The 22,384-nt window shown below is 52.3% G+C and overlaps 1 protein-coding gene across 1 annotated transcript in view; it reads left to right on the plus strand.

Moving 5' to 3' along the window:
* The window catches only part of LOC139681048 (voltage-dependent N-type calcium channel subunit alpha-1B-like), a 355,721-nt gene that overhangs the window by 117,335 nt on the left and 216,002 nt on the right, over nt 1-22,384 (plus strand). Inside the window, exon 4 of the mRNA XM_071574188.1 lies at nt 19,803-19,894. Coding sequence (XP_071430289.1) covers nt 19,803-19,894 — 92 coding nt within the window. The remainder of the gene's footprint in view (nt 1-19,802; nt 19,895-22,384) is intronic.

The raw sequence follows: 22,384 nt of genomic DNA on the forward strand, positions 1-22,384 counted from the left end.
ACAGTGCTGAGGTCACCTGAGCCTCCTCTTCTCCAGGCTGAACACCCCCAGCTCCCTCAGCCTCTCCCCACAGCACTTGTGCTCCAGTCCCTTCTCCAGCCTCGTTGCTCTTCTCTGGCCCCGCTCCAGAGAACTCATCGAGTCTTAAACTGAACCCCACTCGTGTATTTAGGACACCAGAGATGGGCAGTGCTGCTTTGGCTTCCTTTTCCTCTTCTTGTGCTCTCCCCCCTGGGCTGTAGAGGCAGCGTTGGGCTGATTGAACTCCCAACAAAACACTTAACTCGCCTGCCCAGGAGCTGGGGGGGTTTTCTGGACCATTTCACAGCAATGGGCTGCATCAAGGCAAAGCAGCTGATGCTGTTGGCCCACAGCCCACAGTGCTCAGTGCTGTGCTCTCCTGTGCTGTGGAGCAGGGGATGCTCCTCTCCTGCAGCTGGCTAAGAAATTCCCCAGAGATCTCCCTCTCCGTAATTCAGGTCTTTGTGTGATGAGGAAAACTTTGTGTGATGAGGAAACTGCAGCAAATCAGCAGCACCAACAAACATCTCTGCTGTCTGGGGCTGTCTGGGGATGTTTCAAGTGGCTGCAGCACATGGAGAAACCTCCCTGCCTGGACAGGGAGGGAAGAAAAGCTCTGAAATTCATGACTGATGGAAGTGGAGTCTGGAAAGCTGCAACTTCCAACCCTGCTCTGTAACTGTCCCAAAGGTACTGCTCTGGAAATTTGGAGAACACAAACATTTGCTGCTGTGCTGGGACCTGGGCTGGCAGTTTGCTGCCCACAGCATGGATTTTTTAATGGCTGGTTTTATAGAGCCCAGAAATGTGGAGTTTATGATGAAAATGCTGCCAGACTTTTCTCTGCAGCAGTTCCAGGGTTCTTAACAGCCCAGTGGGGAGCGAGAGGCTCCGTTATCCGAACTGCCAATTAATTGGAGCACATTCCCCTGCCCTGCTATAAAGATGTCACTTCCCTGTGCCAGTGACATTGCTCTGGCCTGTGAGCCCCCACCTGCCTGTGCTGCCCACTTGCCTTGCCCATCTCCTTCACTGGAACAGGCTGTCCAGAGAGGTTTGGAGTCTCCTGACCTGGAGATGTTCCAAACCCACGTGGACACAGTTCTGAGTGGCTGCTCCAGGGGACTGAGGTCAGGCTGGATCATAGAAGGTGACAGGTTGGAAGGGACCTAAAAGATCATCCAGTGCCACCCCTGCCATGGGCAGGGACACCTCCCACCAGCCCAGGTTGCTCCAAGCCCTGTCCAACCTGGCCTTGGACACTTCCAGGGATGGGGAAGCCACAGCTTCTCTGGGCACCTGTGCCAGGGCCTGCCCACCCTCACAGGGAAGGTTTTCCTTCCTGCTCTCTGGCCTCAATTTCCCCTCTTTCAGATGTTCATGACCTCCAGTGGTCCCTGTGGTTGCTGACTGGGAAGCATCTGTGAGCTTGTGTTGGACTTGGGAAGGGATTGTCCTGCTGTGGTGGGTGCAAAGGGATGGGGAATGTGGGGAAAGAGTCGAGTGGAGGAGGAAAAAAGCAAGACTGGCACATCAGTGCCCAGAGAGTGCGGGCATGTGTTTTATTGGTGTTGAGGTGACTCCCACAGTCATTAAAAGGGCCTTTGAGCACCCAGGAGCTGTGCAGTGTTCTCTGAAGGTCTTCTGGGTGAATGAAGTTCATCATTGGTAACAAGTTGCTGTTTCTCCAAAGACTTTGGTGGTTTGGGACTCCTTGCAAAGTGGCAGAGAAACCTTTTCCTGTCTCCCAGGCACTTTGGCATGTGCTGCAGGGGGGAAATTTGGTCAGACATCCTCCTCCTGCTGCACGTCTGGAGCTTGTTCTGGTGTGGCCCTGGAAGGTGCAGCTGGATCCCCTTTTCCTCAGCTTTGCCAGCAGGGAATGGTGGGATCAGAGTCATGGATTCTCTATCCCCTTTTCCTCAGCTTTGCCAGCAGGGAATGGTGGGATCAGTCATGGATTCTCTATCCCCTTTTCCTCAGCTTTGCCAGCAGGGAATGGTGGGATCAGAGTCATGGATTGTCTATCCTCCTTTCCTCAGCTTTGCCAGCAGGGAATGGTGGGATCAGTCATGGATTCTCTATCCCCTTTCCTCAGCTTTTCAGGGAGTGGTGGGATCAGAGTCATGGATTCTCTATCCTCCTTTCCTCAGCTTTGCCAGCAGGGAATGGTGGGATCAGTCATGGATTCTCTATCCTCCTTTCCTCAGCTTTTCAGGGAGTGGTGGAATCAGAGTCATGGATTCTCTATCCTCCTTTCCTCAGCTTTGCCAGCAGGGAATGGTGGGATCAGAGTCATGGATTGTCTATCCTCCTAACCTCAGCTTTTCAGGGAATGGTGGGATCAGAGTCATGGATTCTCTATCCTCCTTTCCTCAGCTTTGCCAGCAGGGAATGGTGGGATCAGAGTCATGGATTCTCTATCCCCTTTCCTCAGCTTTACCTGCAGGGAATGGTGGGATCAGAGTCATGGATTCTCTATCCTCCTTTCCTCAGCTTTGCCAGCAGGGAATGGTGGGATCAGAGTCATGGATTCTCTATCCCCTTTCCTCAGCTTTACCTGCAGGGAATGGTGGGATCACAGAATCATGGATTCTCTATCCCCTTTCCCCAGCTTTACCAGCAGGGAATGGTGGGATCAGTCATGGATTCTCTATCCCCTTTTCCTCAGCTTTACCAGCAGGGAATGGTGGGATCAGAGTCATGGATTCTCTATCCTCCTTTCCTCAGCTTTGCCAGCAGGGAATGGTGGGATCAGAGTCATGGATTCTCTATCCTCCTTTCCTCAGCTTTGCCAGCAGGGAATGATGGGATCAGTCATGGATTCTCTATCCCCTTTTCCTCAGCTTTACCAGCAGGGAATGGTGGGATCAGTCATGGATTCTCTATCCGCTTTTCCTCAGCTTTGCCAGCAGGGAATGGTGGGATCAAAGTCATGGATTCCCTATCCCCTTTTCCTCAGCTTTGCCAGCAGGGAATTGTGGGATCAAAGTCATGGATTCCCTATCCTCTTTTCCTCAGCTTTGCCAGCAGGGAATGGTGGGATCAGTCATGGATTCTCTATCCCCTTTTCCTCAGCTTTGCCAGCAGGGAATGGTGGGATCAGTCATGGATTCTCTATCCTCCTTTCCTCAGCTTTGCCAGCAGGGAATGGTGGGATCAGAGTCATGGATTCTCTATCCTCCTTTCCTCAGCTTTTCAGGGAATGGTGGGATCACAGAGTCAGGGATGCTCTGAGTTGGAAGGGACCCACGAGGATCATGAGGGGATGGCTTGGTTTGACTGTGACAGCTCTGCTGCACTCCAACAGGGCAATATAAGGGTTAAAATATTTAAAAAATAAACATTTGTTTGGCCTCTTGCATTGGAATGGGCTCAGTTTGAGCAGGTGAGGCCTGGACAACATTCCCAGGCAATGGTGGGATTGTCCAGGGACACGAGTTGGACTTGACCCTTGTGGGTTCCTCCCAGCTCAGGATATCCTGTGAACTCCCCAGAATATTTGGGTGATGGCAACTTGCATGTCGTGGTTCCAGCAGCTGAGTGGGGCCAGAAGAGGCTTTTTAATTGCACATTAAAATTTTTGGGGACTTTCCTTTGGGATGTTCCTCCTCAGCAGGACTCAGTGCTGAAGGCAGGACCCACCTGGGACTGCCCTGAACCTCCTGAGCTGCAGACCTGGAGCTTTATCTGTACAAAACATGAGGAAAAGGGGATTTATTTCTCACATTCATGAAATACTCTTCCCAAAGCACCAAACACAGGGGCTGTTATGGGTAAATCATCCCAAAAAACACAAACTGGGGGAAGTCACAATTTCTGTTTTCAACACTGAAGGAATAAATTCTGAGGTTTTTGTGTCCACAGCCCAGCTTGCAACAGGTTGAAAGCACAGTACAGATGGCTGTGCAATTATTGCCAACATCCACTCATTATATTAGATAAGGCCCTGGGTTTATTTAGCAGAAGCAGATGGAGGGAATGCACAATATTTTAGATGCCTTGGCAAACTGTGTTTTCCTTTAGAACAACATTGCATGTTTGATACGATAGTTCTGGCCAAAAAAAAAAAAAAAGAGAAAAAAAAACAACCTAAAAAAAGAAAAAAATAATTATATCTTTTCAAGGACAATGAGGTGTGTATTTAAAAAAAAGGAAATATTATATTGCCAGTCATGTTATGACATCTGATGCTTTCTGTTCATCCTTGTGACAAGAGGGGAGTTTCAGCTTTCAGTGAGTATTTTTTGTGGTTTGTAGAATAAAGCTTGAAAACACAACCCCAGCTGCCCACAACAGCTGAGAGATCATAATGCAAATTGTCCTAATATTATTTTTTTAAATGATCTCATGGCTTTTAGTCCAGCCTTGTTGATTTGGGGGCTGTCTGATTTTGTGAGTAGTGGTGACACTGCACCTCTGCAGGGGGGGAGACACTGAAGTTGGGGTCCTTTGGGGCAGCACTTTGGACAGGAGGTGTGTGAGGAACACACAAATCTCTGCTTGGTCTGAGCTTTCAGCAGCAGAACCTCCCCCAGAGCTCACCACCCTCTGTGGTGGAGGGTCTGAGACAGCTGGGAACCAACTCCCTCCCTCCAGAGGGACAAGACCCAGCTTGTAGAGCTCCCTGATGGCACCCCAGGCTTTGTCCTTCTCCAGAAATTGGACTCCAGAGAAATCTCCTGCAGGGACACTGGAGAAGTGGATGGGATGCAAGGTCATTGTGTTGTTGAACTCAACTCCACCACCATCTTGCTTGAGTCCAGCTGCTGTGTGGGAAGACACGTTGGCAGGTGTGGGTGAGGATGAGGAGGGAGCTGCTTGGATCCCATGGAGGAGCAGTTGGAGCCATTCCACACACACACACACATCCTCTTGGTGCCCTGGCCCCTCTGGAGCTCAGTGCTGGCTCATCCACAGCTTCAGGAGCTGTGTGAGCTCAATGCTCCATGTATGGTCTCCTGGTGGTGAACTTCCACTGGAATGCATGAGCACAGTGCCCACACCATGAAACCAGAGCCCCTGAGGTGTGTGGATGGCAGGAGGCTGGCAGACCATCCCAGCTGGCAGAGTGGGCAGAGGAGTGAGGGTCTTCTCCTGCATGGAGGGACTGTGGCTGTGCCCTCTGGCCACTGCAAGAAGTCCCAAAGAAGTGGTGGGTGTTTGGACACCCACAAACCACACTGGATGTCTCATTGGTGGTTTGGGTTGTACAGCCTGGGTGCTGCTCCTCCCCAGCAGGACCTGAGTGTCCCTCCTTGAAGGTCACACGTGTCCCCACAGGCTTGTTCTGGGAGGATGAGGTCACTGAGCACAGGCAGGAGAGGTGAAGTGGGGTGGTGGTGGCAGCAGGAACAGGTTGTTGGTCAATATTTTGGGATATTGCAGGAAGAAAAACCCAGGAACACCTGTCAGTGTGGTGGAACACTCACTGGGGTGGCTTGGTTGAGTCCATGGGTGGGTTTGGGTCTCTAACTGGTCAAGTGCACAAGTACATCCAGGGGTGGGTGGTGCTGCTCATCCATTCTGCCAGTTCTCACCCCTCTGGCTGTGCCAGGAAGGCTTTGCTGGCTGAGTGCTGGGCACTGGGCACAAATGTGGCAGCAAGAACCACCTCAGTCTCCACTTTCCACCTTCCCATTTATTTTAAGAATAAAGTTATTATCTTTGCTCGTTATCTGCCCATCTCTGGCTCTCAGAGGATTTGGTGATGCAGGGGCAGAGTGGAGAGGATGGACTGGGAGGAAGATCATCCCTCCCAGCACTCCAGAACCAGAGACAAAACCAGAGGGAATGGCTGGAGCTGTGCCAGGGCAGGGACAGCACCCAGGGAATGGCTGGAGCTGTGCCAGGGCAGGGACAGCACCCAGGGAATGGCTGGAGCTGTGCCAGGGCAGGGACAGCACCCAGGGAATGGCTGGAGCTGTGCCAGGGCAGGGACAGCACCCAGGGAATGGCTGGAGCTGTGCCAGGGCAGGGTCAGGTTGGATCTCAGGGAAAGGTCCTTCCCCCAGAGGGTGGTGGGCACTGACCAGGCTCCCCAGGGCAGTGGGCATGGCCCCAAGGCTGCCAGAGCTCCAGGAGGGTTTGGATGACTCTCTGGGGCACAGGGTGGGATTGTTGGGGTGTCTGTGCAGGGCTGAGGGTTGGGCTTCATGATCCTTGTGGGTCCCTTCTAGCTAAGCTCTTCCTGTGGTTCTGTGATTCCAGAACCCAGTGAGTGGCTCAGTGGGTGGCTTGGTGGCAAAGTCTACAGTGCAGAGTGTCATGGAATATCCTGAGCTGGAAGGGACTCACCAGGACCATCCAGTCCAACTCCTGGCCCTGCACAGACACCCCAACAATCCCACCCTGTCCCTCAGAGCATCATCCAAACCCTCCTGGAGCTCTGGCAGCCTTGGGGCTGTGCCCACTGCCCTGGGGAGCCTGGTCAGTGCCCACCATCCTCTGGGGGAAGAGCCTTTTCCTAAGATCCAACCTGATCCTGCCCTGTAACCCAAAAAGAAACCTCCTTGCCCTCCTGAGTGATGTGCCCAGCCCTGGCAAGGATTTTTCCTTGCCCTTCACCCCATCCCTTCCCATACAGCTCCAGCAGCACCAGTTCAGCTCCAGCAGCACCAGTTCAGCTCCAGCAGCACCAATTCAGCTCCAGCAGTACCAGTTCAGCTCCAGCAGCACCAATTCAGCTCCAGCAGCACCAATTCAGCTCCAGCAGCACCAATTCAGCTCCAGCAGCACCAGTTCAGCTCCAGCAGCACCAGTTCAGCTCCAGCAGCACCAATTCAGCTCCAGCAGCACCAGTTCAGCTCCAGCAGCACCAATTCAGCTCCAGCAGCACCAGTTCAGCTCCAGCAGCACCAGTTCAGCCCCACAGTGGGGAAGGCTGAGCTCTCATCCCCAACCTCTTTGTTTTGCTTTTTGAACACTAATGTAATGTGATAGTGATGACATTTTCTGCTCAGCCCATGCACAGCCTCTCCTGGGCACTGGCCAAATGCAGAGGGGGATGTCCTGGTTCCAGATAATGCAGCCCTGGCCACGGCTCTGGGGGCAGCCTGGCACGGAGGCTCTCCTTGGTGGGGGCTGCAGGGAAGGAGGAGGAAGGGAAGTTCTGGCCAGGTGGGGGTTGGTCTCTTCTCCCAGGCACTCAGCAATAGGACAAGGGGGCACGATGGGCTCAAGCTCTGCCAGGGGAAATTGAAGTTGGAGATAAGAAAAAAATTCTTTGCAGAGAGAGTGCTCAGGGATTGGAATGGGCTGCCCAGAGAGGGGGTGGATTCCCCATCCCTGGAGGTTTTTCAGCTGAGCTTGGCCGTGGCACTGAGTGCCATGATCTGGTAAAGGGACTGGAGTTGGACCAAGGGTTGGACTTGATGATCTCAGAGGGCTTTTCCAACCCAATCCAATCTGTGATTCTGTGGATGTGGCACTGAGTGAGAATCCACCATGTCTTGATCCAACCCCACTGTGATCACCAGCCCAGGGCACAGAGTGCCCTGGGCTGGTGATCACAGTGGGGTTGGATCAAGGGTTGGACTTGATGATCTCGAAGGTCTTTTCCAACCCAATCAATTCTATGATTCTGTGATTCTTGAGATGTGCTTCTGAGTGACTCAGACCTCTTGTCTCCTGCTGCCCTGCTAGCCCAGCTGGCAGGAAAACACATCCCCCATCTACCCACCAGCTGGCCCGTGCCCTTTGCCCAGTTCTGCGCTGCCAGCTTGGAGAGAGCAGAGAGCTGCTGGTCCGGGCTTTGTGCCAGAGCAGTGACCTGCAGGGCCTGCTTTGGGTGACGTTTCCATGCACACAGGGGTTGGGAGTTTGGAATTTTCAGGCATTGGGTGTTTGGAATTTTCAGGCATTGGGAGTTTGGAGTTTTCAGGCATTGGGAGTTTGGAATTTTCAGCATTGGGAGTTTGGAATTTTCAGGCATTGGGGGTTGGAATTTTCAGCATTGGGAGTTTGGAATTTTCAGGCATTGGGAGTTTGGAATTTTCAGCATTGGGAGTTTGGAATTTTCAGGCATTGGGAGTTTGGAATTTTCAGGCTTTGGGGAGTTTGGAATTTTCACATATTTGGGAGTTTGGAGTTTTCAGGCATTGGGTGTTTGGAATTTTCAGGCATTGGGAGTTTGGAGTTTTCAGCATTTGGGAGTTTGGAGTTTTCAGGCATTTGGGAGTTTGGAGTTTTCAGACATTTGGGAGTTTGGAATTTTCAGGCATTGGGGGTTGGAATTTTCAGCATTGGGGGTTTGGAATTTTCAGGCATTTGGGAGTTTGGAATTTTCAGTTGGGAGTTTGGAGTTTTCAGCAATGGGGAGTTTGCAATTTTCAGGCTTTGGGGAGTTTGGAATTTTCAGACATTTGTGAGTTTGGAATTTTAAGGCATTTGGGAGTTTGGAATTTTCAGACATTTGGGAGTTTGGAGTTTTCAGCATTGGGAGTTTGGAATTTTCAGGCTTTGGGGAGTTTGGAATTTTCGGGCATTGGGTGTTTGGAATTTTCAGGCATTGGGAGTTTGGAGTTTTCAGGCATTGGGAGTCTGGAATTTTCAGCATTGGGAGTCTGGAATTTTCAGCATTTGGAGTTTGCAATTTTCAGGCATTGGGAGTTTGGAATTTTCAGGCATTGGGGAGTTTGGAATTTTCAGCATTGGGGAGTTTGGAATTTTCAGGCATTGGGATTTTGGAATTTTCAGCATTGGGGAGTTTGGAATTTTCACGCAAAGGGCAGCCTTAAATGAAGTTCAAACTCTTTGCAGGTTTGACATGAGTTGCTTTCAGCAAAAAGTGTATTTAAAGCTGGAATAATTCACTTTAGATCTCCACAAAAGAAACAATCCCAAATGCTGTTCTCCAAATTCACTACCCTAAAACAAAACCACCCAAAACATTTTGCTGGCCCTGAAATTCCTCTCTTTAAGAGTCTTGCTGGTTACTGAGCCAACCCTCCCCACAGCTCCACCATGGGGTGGGGTGGGTGACACCAGAAGCCTCCAGGAAAGCGCTTTGTGCTCCCAACTCTGCCCTCAGCACCCTCTGGAACCACATTCCGGGATGCTCTCGATGCCAAGGGCAGAAAGCAGCGTCTCTTCTTTGTGATGTTAACGGAGTGAGGCTCAAGGTGTGACCTACTTTGGAGCCACAATGAAGTGCCGGATGGTTTTAACTCCTCTGTGCTCAGTTTTCCCAGCCTGAGCTCCCTGGAATGTTTTTTGGGACGTGCATTTCCCTGCCAGCTGCCAGTGCTGCCTGGAAAGGAGCCTCCTCTCCTGCCCTGCCCGTGCTGTGCCCGTGTCTCTCCTGCTCAGCAGCAACAAGGACTTAGTTGAGCAATTGTCTCATAATCAGAATATTTTCCTTCATGCTGGGCAGGAGCCAAGCCCTCTGCAGAACCTCCTGTGGGGTGTCTGAGTGTCACACACTGTTTGGCTGCTGCGTCTTGTTGTTGCAGAGAGTGTTTGGCTGCAGATGCTCCTCTGCCTGGCTTCTCCCTGGAGCCTGGCTCAGGAATTACAGGCAGAAAAGTAGGTTGCAGGTGCTTTGGGGAGGGGACTCTGCTCTGCTTTTGCTGTGTCTCCTCCCGGGACTCTGGAGCGTTCCTGCCATGCAAAGAGGAGGAGGAGGAGGAGGCAGTTTGTGTTCCTCCCTGGGCTGGGGGCAGATTTAATGAGCCTTCCAGGCAGTTAAATGTCTCCCTGACATCCGATCCCGTCAGATCTCGGAAGCTCAGCAGGGTCAGCCCCGGATTAGTACTTGGATGGGAGACCTCCTGGGCAATGCCGGGGGCTGTAGACAGTCCTGAGGACTTCACTGTCACTGTCCAAGCTCGCTCGGCCATGGCAGACGAACCTCAGGACTGAAACGGTGGGGCCAGTTCTGCACATGCTGAGCCTCACCTGAAATCCACTGCGCAGGCTGGAAGGGCACGTGGGGACAGCCCTGCCCAAAGCTTCGTTCGAGAAGCCGAGCCACAGACACAGAAGGCTCAGCAATGCACCCCTTGGGGGTGAGCCCAGGTGTTTTGTGGAAAGCAGACTCTCTACCCAGTCAGGTAGGCAGTTAATGCCCCCCTGACATCCGATCCCGTCAGATCTCAGAAGCTCAGCAGGGTCAGCCCCGGATTAGTACTTGGATGGGAGACCTCCTGGGCAATGCCGGGGGCTGTAGGTTCTAGTCCTGAGGAACTTCACTGGCACCGTCCAAGCTCACTCGGCCGTGGCAGATGAACCTCAGGACTGAAACGGTGGGGCCAGTTCTGCGCAGGCTGAGCCTCACCTGAAATCCACTGCGCAGGCTGGAAGGGCACGTGGGGACAGCCCTGCCCAAAGCTTCGTTCGCAAAGCCGAGCCACACACACAGAAGGCTCAGCAATGCACCCCTTGGGGGTGAGCCCAGGGTCATACAGAAAGCAGACTCTCTATCCAGTCAGGTTATAGAGAGGGATGTTTATTCCAGGCCCGGGTGCAGGAGGGGGGATGGCTTCTCCAAGAACACCTGGTCGACTTAACAACTGGTTTATATGCAAGTGACTTGTACATATTCATTACTTCTCATGCATAAACATTATTTTCTTCGAGAAGGCAGGGTTATTCAGGAACTGATTTCCATTTTCTCCACCCTGTGCCACTCCTTGTGCCTGCACTTTTCCTCCTGGTGATTCTCTGGTGGTCTTTGGGGATGAAGTTAATGGTCTTCCTCTGGTGAACTTTTCACCTTTTGCTCAAAACTGCTTCAAACCGGACCTGTTGGCAACTGTAACTGGTTTATTGGACTTATCTTATTCTTTGGACATGTTTTCTGATTTATCTTCATTTCATGGGGTATCCTGGATGTTTTAATTGGTCCAAGAGGCTCTGGGGCCTCTTGGTGTGGCATCTTCAAGGACAGGTTTGTACCTTGTGAGTTTTGCTGTATGTTACACAGTGAATTTTATACTACTATGATAGGTATATCAATTAATAACACTAATTAATAAAATAAGCATAAGTAAAATAAGCATAAGCAAAATAAGCATAAGTAAAATAAGCATAAGTCTCCCCCCCACCATCTCCAATCACAGGGAACCACAGAAGGGCCCTCTGGAGACCATCCAGTCCAAACCACTCCCAGAGTGGGTGGCACAGGAACACATCCAGGTGGGTTGGGAATGTCTCCAGATAGGACACTCCACCCTCTCCCTGGGCAGCTGTTCCAGGGCTCTGCCACCTCCATGGAAAGAAGTTCTTCTTCATGTTGAGGTGGAACTTGAGTTTTCTTTTATGGCCATTGCTCCTCATCCTCTTGCTGGGCACCACTGAGCAGAGCCTGGCACCATCCTCTTGGCACCCTTTGGAGATATTTGTCTGGACTGCTGAGATCCCCCCTCATGGATTGAGGGATTGGCTCTCATGGATTGGCTCTTCGTGCCTCTGAATCCCTGTGCTGGTGAATATTTTTATTTCCTCAGTATATAGAAATCATTTCATAAGTTTGTAATCAAGGATGAATTTTAAGAGGAATGAAGGAAGAAAATCAGAGCTGGGATTAAAGTTCCAGGTAAAGCAGATCCCATCCCATTCCTGTTGTGTGGGAGGGACTCTGGGGGTGAGAGCCCAGAGTGGAGTGATGGAGCCAACCCGATCATGCCATCAATTAAACGCTGCAATTAGCACGTTACATCCACTTATCAGCTCAAGCCTGGTGTCCACTCCATGTCTTGGGTAGTCAAGATAAAGCTCACACACCATGAAACCCAACTGAGTGGAAAGGGGCACCCTTCCAACTGCTGCAGTCACTGCTTGCTGGCAGACCCGGGGCCGTGGCACTGCCAGTCGTGCCACCACAGTCCCAGTGTGTGCCAGCTGAGCAGAGCAGCTGCCACATGCAAGGGCAGGGCTCAGGGGCACCCCTTGGCTGGATGTCTCCTGTGTGCTGCCCTCAAGCCCTGGGTGGGGCAATCAGCCAGGTCACACCCCCAGTGCGGAGCTGAGCGATGCCCTGGAGTCGTTTTGGGTGCACTGAGGTGCCCCTTGGCACATCCCTCCCCTGCCAACCCTCCCTGTGTCCTTCTGCAGCTTCCAGTGTGTGCAGTTGTTGGGTCTCCTCCCTGAGAGTCCTTCTCATTGGCTTCATCCACTGCCACACCTTCACTGTCTGCTGTCCATGTGAGGAAAGGAGGGCAAGCGATGCCCTCAAGCCCTGGGTGGGGCAATCAGCCAGCTCACACCCCCAGTGCAGGGCTGAGCGATGCCCTGGAGTCGTTTTGGGTGCACTGAAGTGCCCCTTGGCACACCCCCCTCCCCTGCCAACCCTCCCTGTGTCCTTCTGCAGCTTCCAGTGTGTGCAGTTGTTGGGTCTCCTCCCTGAGAGTCCTTCTCATTGGCTTCATCCACTGCCACACCTTCACTGTCTGCTGTCCATGTGAGGAAAGGAGGGCAAGCGATGCCCTCAAGCCCTGGGTGGGGCAATCAGCCAGCTCACACCCCCAGTGCAGGGCTGAGCGATGCCCTGGAGTCATTTTGGGTGCACTGAGGTGCCCCTTGGCACACCCCTCCCCTGCCAACCCTCCCTGTGTCCTTCTGCAGCTTCCAGTGTGTGCAGTTGTTGGGCCTCCTCCCTGAGAGTCCTTCTCATTGGCTTCATCCACTGCCACACCTTCACTGTCTGCTGTCCATGTGAGAAAAGGAGGTGACAGAGACTGTGGCACCTCCTTCTCCACAGTGCTGCCTGTGTGCTGTTGATGTTCTGGGTGACATCAGTGCCAGGAGGATCTAATATTGCTTTTGAAATGCCTCCTCCAGTCCCTGGACAGCAGGAGAGACATTAGGAAGGAATAGGTGGAACACAGTCATGGATAGAGGTGACAGTCAGTCCATGGTCCTCCCACAGAGGGGGAAATATCTTTAAGCTACTCAGTCAACACTCATTAAGATGTTCATTTTAATTGTTTTTCCCATTGGACTACATTTTCTGGGGTCACTGAGAGTCAGGCTCTGGGAATGGGGTGGGGGGACTTACTGGAGTTTTCTCTCTGTCAGGTATTTTGGGCTTGATGCTGCCAAGGTGGGGTTGAATCTGTGGGGAAGAAGTGCCAGTTTCTCCCTCTTTCCATAACCAGCTGCTGGGTTTGTCCTTGTTTGAGGGAATTTGTCTGCAGAGTGTTCAGTCTTTCTCCTAATCCTGCTGAAGGGATTGAATTGGTTCTTAGGAACTCAAAAAATCACTGTCTCCACTTACTTTCTAGGACTGAAGTTAATAAGAAAATAGCAAGATTACATTAAAAAAGCCAACAGTTTATGCCGGTGGTTCCTCCTGTAGCAGAACCTGCCCTGGCACGGGTGTTGCCCAGTGGGGAGGTCCCCTGGGAGGTGTTGATGGCTCTGAGTTCCTCATCCTTCCAGCTCTTTGTTACCTGACACGCTGAAGCTGCTGGGCTTGGAACCACCTCCAGCTCTGCCTGCACATCCCACCCCACCTCTGCTGCCATTGAGACAGGCTGGCAGGGAAATGTGCCCCATGCCCTGCAGGTGTTGGGCAGGACATCACTGGGTGCTGGACCCGAGCTGGGCTGCTCCTCTGAGTGCTGAAATGCCCAGAAAATCTGCATTTCTGACCCTCTGCTTTTGGCTGTGGCTCGGGGCATCGCCCCTGTTTGTGCCCTCTGCCTTGGGGGAGATGCAAAGCACAGTCTGGCACCTGGAAAAGGGAAATAAAGCCACTGAAAGGCCTTTAAAGCAGGAGGAGGGCAAGGTGGGGATGATCCTGAGGGAGCAGGGTGAGCTTTTCCCCACTCCATTCCTCGGGATTTAGAGCTCTGGGTCTAAAACTGAAGTTGTTCCAAGGCATTTTCTTTGGTCAGGGTTTCCATGAGGAGATTCCTTTATCTGGGATTTTTCTGCCCAGCAACCCTGAGCTCCCAGGAATCTAAAAGAAATGCATTCCTAATTATTTATCTTCCCATAACACCCAGCAAAGGAACTTTCCTTTCGTTCTTTGCTTTCTTTTATACCCCAAAGAATCAGCTGCTCTCGTAATTTATTCCAGGCTTTGCTGGAATCCAAATTCTCCAGCATTTCTCACACATCTGGCTCTGGGGAGGGAGGAGGGATGTCACTCAGAGCTGGTTGGTGGAGGGGAGACAGAGAAAGCAGATTTTAACCAAGTTATAGGGGCAGTGAGGCCTCGGGGCTGGCAGGGCTGTGCCCACCCAGGGCTGGCAGAGCTGTGCCCACCCAGGGCTGGCAAGGCTGTGCCCACCCAGGGCTGGCAGGGCTATGCCCACCCAGGGCTGGCAGAGCTGTGCCCACCCAGGGCTGGCAGGGCTATGCCCACCCAGGGCTGGCAGAGCTGTGCCCACCCAGGACTGGCAGGGCTGTGCCCACCCAGGGCTGGCAGGGCTATGCCCACCCAGGGCTGGCAGGGCTGTGCCCACTCAGGGCCGGCAAGGCTGTGCCCACCCAGGGCTGGCAGGGCTATGCCCACCCAGGTCCTGCCCAGCAGCAGAGCTTTGGTGTTCAGCTGTTCTGCTCATCAAAAAGGCAAATTACACCAAGGGACTTGTTTAATGAGGTTTTGTTGCACTCACACACTTGAAGTGCTATCAAAAGCATCAGATCCCATCTCAGTGTTTCTGTACAACCCATTAAGATACAGAAAGGGCTGCAGATCAAGCCATTTAGTCCTTGGGAGGTTATCACCTAAAATCTTCTGCTTGAACATTTTTTTTAACCTTTTCCAGCTGATTTCCTCTTCCAGCATCGGCTCCCCCATCACCTCTGCTTTGTTCTCAGCTCTTGGCTGTGCAGCCAGGGATGTTTCAGCAGCATTGTTGGGATGTGCTTGTCAGCTGCTTCCTTTGATCTCTCTCTTTCTCTTATTTTTAATGACAATTCCCCTCTTGTTCTGACCTAACTCACAGTGGCTCCTGGCAGCTTTCAGCTGGTGCAGGGGGAAAAGCAAAACAGAAAGGTGGCACTTTGGCAAATGCCATGAAAGTTAATTAAGGTCTTTCCCTCACTGGGATATTTTTCCAGGCATGGCTGGGAGCAGTTTAGGGGACTGGACTGGTGAGCAGCTGTAAATGAGCTTTGCTTTTGTAGGGAGAAGAGGCCCCATCTCTGTCCTGGCACAGCTCCTGAGCTGCTTTGTTGTGCTCCAGCTGCTGCTGGTGGAGCCTTTGCAAGACCCCAAGGGCTCCTGGGTTGGATGCTGACTCTGGAACACTTCAGAAAGCCCCAAGGCCCTCTGTGCCCCAGTTCCACTCTTGGCATGGCCTGGCTGGGGCTGCAGAGCTGTGGCTGTGGGCACAGAGGGTGCCAAGGCTGCAGCACCCAGAAAGGTGCTGGTGCCCACCTGGGCCTTCTCACCACCTCCCTCCCTTACCTGCAAGGTTCAAAATGGGTGTTTAGACCAAGAGATGCCTCCTCATCCCCTTGGTCTTCTGTTTCTGCTGCAGAAGATCCAGAGGAGGTCACAAAGGTGCTCCAAGAGCTGGAGCTTCTCTACTCTGGAGCCAGGCTGGGAGAGCTGGGCGTGTTCACCTGGAGAAGAGAAGGCTCCAGGGAGACCTGAGAGCCCCTTTCAGAGCCCAGAGGGGATCCAGGAGAGCTGGAGAGGGACTGGGGACAAGGAATGGAGGGACAGGACACAGGGAATGGCTTCCCACTGCCAGAGGGCAGGGATAGATGGGATATTGGGAAGGAATCCTTCCCTGTGAGGGTGGGCAGGCCCTGGCACAGGTTGGGCAGAGAAGCTTTGGCTGCCCCATCCCTGGGAGTGTCCAAGGCCAGGTTGGACAGGGCTTGGAGCCACCTGGGCTAGTAGAAGGTGTCCCTTCCCATGGCAGGGGGTGGGATTGGGTCATCTTTAAGGTCCCTTCCAACCCAAACCAGTCTGGGATTCTGTGACTTTTCCCCCCAGAGGGACTTTGTTTAGCACTCAGCTGGTTTTTTTCCTTTTCTTCTCTAGGCAAAGTCTGGCCAGGGCTGTTTTGTTTTCCAGTCACTGATTCCTGGGCAGAGCAGCAGGGCCAGCTCAGCTCTTTGGGCACAGATGGTTTGGGTGATGTGACTGGGCTGTGCCACCATCCATGGCCCAGCTGCCCAGCCATGGCACATGGTGGGCTGTGTGGGCTGGCTGGGCAATGCCAGTGCCAGTGAGCTGGGCATTAATGACCCTTCAGGGTTTTGGGCTGGGGAATTGGGTGTGAGTGTTCCCACAATTCCAGCAGGATGTTTTTAAGGAGGAAAACTCTGGCATGAAGACTTCAAACCACTGGAATATTTACTGGCACCACAGAGCTAATTGATGGTGTCTCCCATTCCCTCCCATTTCCTCTTTGAATTTCAAACAAAACAATAACTGCACCAAGCAGCCCTTCCCTCAGCTGGTACCAGGAACCAGCCTGAGGACAGCACAAATCCATCTTGGCTCACTGGAGACTAATTGTGCTGTTGGGAGCAACATCCAAGGTGGATGGTGAAGATTATCCTCTGACTTGAAGTGTTATTCCCACCCCACATGGGTTTGGGAGTAATTAAGCTGTGAGGATGGAGGGAAGGGAGAAGAGGAATGAAATCACTGGCATGGGAGCAGCTGATGAGATTAGAAGTCTCTGCATGTGATGGTTCTTCGTTTAAATTGTCTCCCGTTGCTTGTGCTCAAACTGCATCCATGGAGCTGATGTCATGGGAATTTTAAGGTCGGGAAAATGTGGGAACAGGTGTCCTATAGGAGAGCTACTCAACTCCTCAGGTCCTGGCTTGCTTTTGCCTCTTGCCATCCAACATCTCAGCAGGTGTTTTCCTGCTCTCCAGCCCCTCCTGCCGAGGGAGTCTGGCCCTTTCCGCCCAGCAATGCTGAGCCTGCTCTTCCCTGGCCTTGGAGGGCCAAGCCAGGCAGAGAGTCAAGGACAGGGATTTTATCCCGGTGTGGCTGTGCTGGTTGTGCTCCCTCCATGGCCACGACCCCTCTGCTGGGTGTGCAGCCATCCTGCAGGGCACAGAGCAGAATTATCTGTCACTGCCTGAGCTCCACAGACACAGCTCTCAGTTGAGCCTTTTAGGGGCTTTTATGGGGCTTCAACCCCTATAGTTAAATAAATCACTTGAGTGCATCTCATTTTATGGCTTTTTCTGATAGTTTATTTCTTGGTCCTCTTCATCTTTTTATGATCAGGTGACCCACCTGGTGGATGAGGGGAAGGCTGTGGATGTGTCTATCTGGACTTCAGCAAGGCCTTTGACACTGTCTCCCATAATATACTCCTGGAAAAGCTGGTAGCCCATGGCCTGGACAGGTGTACCCTCTGCTGGGTCAGGAGCTGGCTGGAAGGTCGGGCCCAGAGAGTGCTGGTGAATGGGGCTGTGTCCAGCTGGTCACCAGTGGTGTCCTCAGGGGTCTATTTAACCTGTTTAACATCTGTATTGATGATTTAGATGAGGGGATTGAGTCCATCATCAGCAAATTTGCTGATGACACCAAGTTGGGAGGGAGTGTCGACCTGCTGGAAGGATGGAGGGCTCTGCAGAGGGATCTGGAGAGACTGGAGAGATGGGCTGATTCCAATGGGATGAAGTTCACCAAGGCCAAGTGCAGGTCCTGCCCTTTGGCCACCCCAAGCCCTGCAGCGCTCCAGGCTGGGCACAGAGTGGCTGGAGAGCAGCCAGGTAGAGGGACCTGGGGGGACTGAGGGACAGGAAGCTCAACAGGAGCCACCAGTGTGCCCAGGTGGCCAAGAAGGCCAATGGGATCCTGGCCTGGATCCAAAGTAGCGTGGCCAGCAGGCCCAGGGCAGTGACCCTTCCCCTGGACTCTGCCTTGGGGAGGCCACACCTTGAGTGTTGTGTTCAGTTCTGGGCCCCTCAGGTCAGGAAAGAGATTGAGGGGCTGGAGCGGGGCCAGAGAAGAGCAACGAGGCTGGAGAAGGGACTGGATGTGGCACTGAGTGTCCTCTGAAACACCTCCAGGGACAGAGAATCCACCACATCTTGATCCAACCCCACTGTGATCACCAGCCCAGGGCACAGAGTGCCAGAGTGATCACAGTGGGGTTGGATCAAGGGTTGGATTTGATAATCAGAGGTCTCTTCCAAGCCAAGTGAGAAGAGAAGAGCAACGAGGCTGGAGAAGGGACTGGAGCACAAGTGCTGTGGGGAGAGGCTGAGGGAGCTGGGGGTGTTCAGCCTGGAGAAGAGGAGGCTCAGAGGTGACCTGAGCACTGTCTGGAACTGCCTGAAGGGAAGTTCTGGCCAGGTGGGGGTTGGTCCCTTCTCCCAGGCACACGGGCTCAGGACAAGGGCAACTCCAGTCCCTTTACCAGATCATGGCACTCAGTGCCACGGCCAAGCTCAGCTGAAAAACCTCCAGGGATGGGGAATCCACCCCCTCTCTGGGCAGCCCATTCCAATCCCTGAGCACTCTCTCTGCAAAGAAGTTTTTTTCTGATCTCCAACTTCAATTTCCCCTGGCAGAGCTTGAGCCCATCGTGCCCCCTTGTCCTATTGCTGAGTGCCTGAGCATCTCTGTGCCCCAGCACGGGGCACTTGCTGTGCCAGGGAGCAAAATATCCCCTGGGATTCACTGCCTGAGCCTGGCAGGCTTCTGCCAGCCCTGCCCATGGCCTGTGGCAGTGCCAGGATGCCACTTTTCAGCCGGGCTTAGGAGTCCCTGTTGTTGCTGTAGCTCCCAGGGAAGGGTTGGCCAAGCACTGGATGATGGTGAAGGTTGGGCAGTTCTTTCAGCAGTGGTGGGCACCTCAGGCATCTGATACCAGGTGGTTGGGGGCTTGCAGACCCCACTGGTGGGCTGGTGGATCAGCCAATTCCATCTTGGCAGAACAACCTGGGGAGCAGAGATAACAAATCAAAGGCAGTTGCTCCCAATCCCTGTAAATGGTGCAGGGGTTTGGGGGCTGGTGAGAGGGTCTGGTCTGACTCAGCTGCATGGTTGGCTTGGGTTAGAGAGTTTTTTAAGTTGTAAAAGACCTCCAAGATCATCAAGTCCACCCCCCAGGGAAGTGCTGTCTGAGATGAAGAATATTTTTGCTGAAGCATCAGAGGAAGTGCTGCAGTAATTAATGAACGTGGCTTTGCTGGTGGGCAGAGTGTGTTTTTACAGAGCCTTTGCTTGAGGAGTTTCCATCACTGTGGCTTGTGGACAATATTTCTTCCTTTGCTACCACCTGAAACACTGAAGCCATTTCATTTTTAAGAATCATTCTGGTTTGGGGGCTGTATTTCTTATCAGAGTTTCTGTTTATGTCAGGAAATACTTGCACCCTGCTCTGAATATTCTCCTTCAAGAAGACAAAAATAAAGTAAACTTCATTACTAGAAACTGCTTCAGATATTGGGAAAACACCATCAGTACTTGGGGAATTTTAGAGAATTGTAGAATCATAGAATCAGTTGGGTTGGAAGAGACCTCTGAGATCATCAAGTCCAACCCTTGATCCAACCCCACTTTGATTTCTGAATTTATTACAGGCAGGTAATTTCTGGTGTAGCTGAGGGGTTTAGTTCCCTCTCTGTTACTCCTCCTGGGAAGTGGTTTGTGCTTTTCATGCCAGGGAGTGCAGCTCTTTGGTGACAGGATGATGTGCCAACAGCCCCAGGGGCAGGCAGAGAAGGTGGAATTTTTGTCAGTCCGGGCAAGGTTGGAGTGTGTGAATCTCTGGGTTTCACTGCAGATCATTTACAAAGTGACCACAGCTATAAAGCACGACACTAATCCACGCTTGGGCAAGAGAAATTTGCATTTAATCTCAATTTTTCTCCCCCTTTTTTTCTTTTTTTTTTTTTAGGATTCTGGCAACTGCTGGCACCGACTTCGACCTGCGCACGCTGAGAGCCGTCCGAGTGCTGCGCCCCCTGAAACTCGTGTCGGGAATCCCAAGTGAGTGGCAGGACATTGGCACCCCCTGGCACGAGGGGCTCGGGGGCTTCTGGGCACACTTTTCTGAGCTGTGTTTTCTTAGCTGGGATGGTTTTCTCTCACCCTACTTTGTTTCCCAAAATTGAAGGTGAGGGGCAGGGATTGGTCTCAGGAAACCCTTTATCATAAAATCATAGAATCATAGAATGGATTGGGTTGGAAAAGACCTCTGAGATCATCAAGTCCAACCCTTGGTCCAACTCCAGTCCCTTTACCAGATCATGGCACTCAGTGCCACGGCCAAGCTCAGCTGAAAAACCTCCAGGGATGGGGAATCCACCCCCTCTCTGGGCAGCCCATTCCAATGCCTGAGCACTCTCTCTGCAAAGAATTTCTTTATAATATCCAACCTAAACCTTCCCTGGCAGAGCTTGAGCTGTGCCCTCTTGTCATAGAATCCCAGAATCAATTGGGTTGGAAAAGACCTCTGAGATCATCAAGTCCAACCCTTGGTCCAACTCCAGTCCCTTTACCAGATCATGGCACTCAGTGCCACGGCCAAGCTCAGCTGAAAAACCTCCAGGGATGGGGAATCCACCCCCTCTCTGGGCAGCCCATTCCAATCCCTGAGCACTCTCTCTGCAAAGAAGTTTTTCCTGCTCTCCAACTTCAATTTCCCCTGGCAGAGCTTGAGCCCATCGTGCCCCCTTGTCCTATTGCTGAGTGCCTGGGAGAAGAGACCAACCCCCACCTGGCCAGAACTTCCCTTTGCCTTTGGGGTTGGATCAATTCTCTGGGGTGTGAAGATCTTAAACCCAAATTTTGCAGTTTTCAGGCCCCCAGGCCTGAGCTTGGATGTTTTGATGGTTTTGATCTCGGGCTGGGGATTTTACCCTTTAAATAAGGGGATAAAATGAAGGAAAAGAGCAGGTGGGACTTGGCCTTTTCTACTCAGTGGGCAACTTCTCATATTTTATGTGTTAACCTGAAGGCTCTTTGCTCCAGTGAGGGCTCCACCAAGCCCTGTTGATGCCCTGAAACCATCCCAGTCCTCACACCAGGCCTTTCTATTTGCCCCACTGAGGGAACTGCAGCTCTGTTGGATGCTCTGGTGGGCTCTGCATCAGCCAGTCAGTGCCATCTCCTCCTGGCATGAGGGTTGGGGCACCAGCTCTGCCACCTCCCTGGCTGCTTCAGGACTGAAACTTTGGGGCTGTGGACATCCAGCAAGAGGTTATGCTTTGTAATAACTGCCCTAAAATTTCCTGCAATCAGCATCCTCTCATGGGCAGGGCTTGACTCTGAATTCCCACATAGGAGAGCTCCTTGGCTGGACTTGGGAAAGGTCTCATTTTTTAACAGGACCTTGAATAAGGGAGTGTTGTTGGCTGTTTTTCCATGGACTTCTTGCCTGTGCAAGGTGTGGTAATGATGTCCAAGGACATCAGAGGTGGCCCCTCAGAGCTGTCCCTGTCCTGGTGTGGGACACTTTCCCCCCAAGAAATGTTCTGGTGATGTTTCCTGAACCAGCACAACAGTTCCACACGTTATTTGCTCTCAGGTTTTTAGGGATGCTGTGAAAGCTCCTGGTGGTTTTTTTTTTCCCTGCAGTAAATGTACAACCTTGAGGTTCAACCACCCTTCCCTTCTACACCCTCAGTATTTTTCCCAACAGACCTTCATGCCTTTTTTTTCTGCATGTACCCACATTGACCTCACTAGTGCTGGACAAAGTGGCAGGACAAGGATGATCCTTCATTGTTCACCCCTCAGGACAGGCCACCAAGGCAGCTGCTGCTTATCACTGCAGGTTTTTTGTTGTGAGCATTTTCTTTGACATTATCTGCCTCCTCCATCTCTGCATCCTCTCTGGCTTTATCTCCCGTGGTTTTAATTGAAAATGAGTCTTAGTGCTGCTGAAAAAGCCAGGGATGGATGGCCCTGGAGACAAGGTTTGTTCCTCCAGCAGCAGCATCGTGGCTGTTCTGCTCTGAAGGGAGAGGCAGCTCCTGGTGAGCCCAGCACTCCCTGGGAGAGGGGCAGCAGTGCCATGCCCAGCTCTGCTGCTGCACCCACATGGCTGCAGGATGTGCCCTGAGCACCTGGTTCAGCTCCAGGCTCAGTCCCAGGACTCCACTTCAGGAAAAAACCTTTTTTGTTTCACCTTTGAATGTGTCACCTGAAGGACAGACACCATAAAAACAAAACCCCTGATTGTCTCTCCTGCCCTTGAGCTCATTATGGCCAAGAAGGCCAATGGGATCCTGGCCTGGATCCAAACTAGCGTGGCCAGCAGGCCCAGGGCAGTGACCCTTCCCCTGGACTCTGCCTTGGGGAGGCCACACCTTGAGTGTTGTGTTCAGTTCTGGGCCCCTCAGTTGAGGCAAGAGATTGAGGGGCTGGAGCGGGGCCAGAGAAGAGCAACGAGGCTGGAGAAGGGACTGGATGTGGCACTGAGTGTCCTCTGGAACACCTCCAGGGACAGAGAATCCACCATGTCTTGATCCAACC

Source organism: Pithys albifrons, chromosome 20, assembly GCF_047495875.1.
Source record: "Pithys albifrons albifrons isolate INPA30051 chromosome 20, PitAlb_v1, whole genome shotgun sequence".
NCBI lineage: Eukaryota > Metazoa > Chordata > Aves > Passeriformes > Thamnophilidae > Pithys > Pithys albifrons.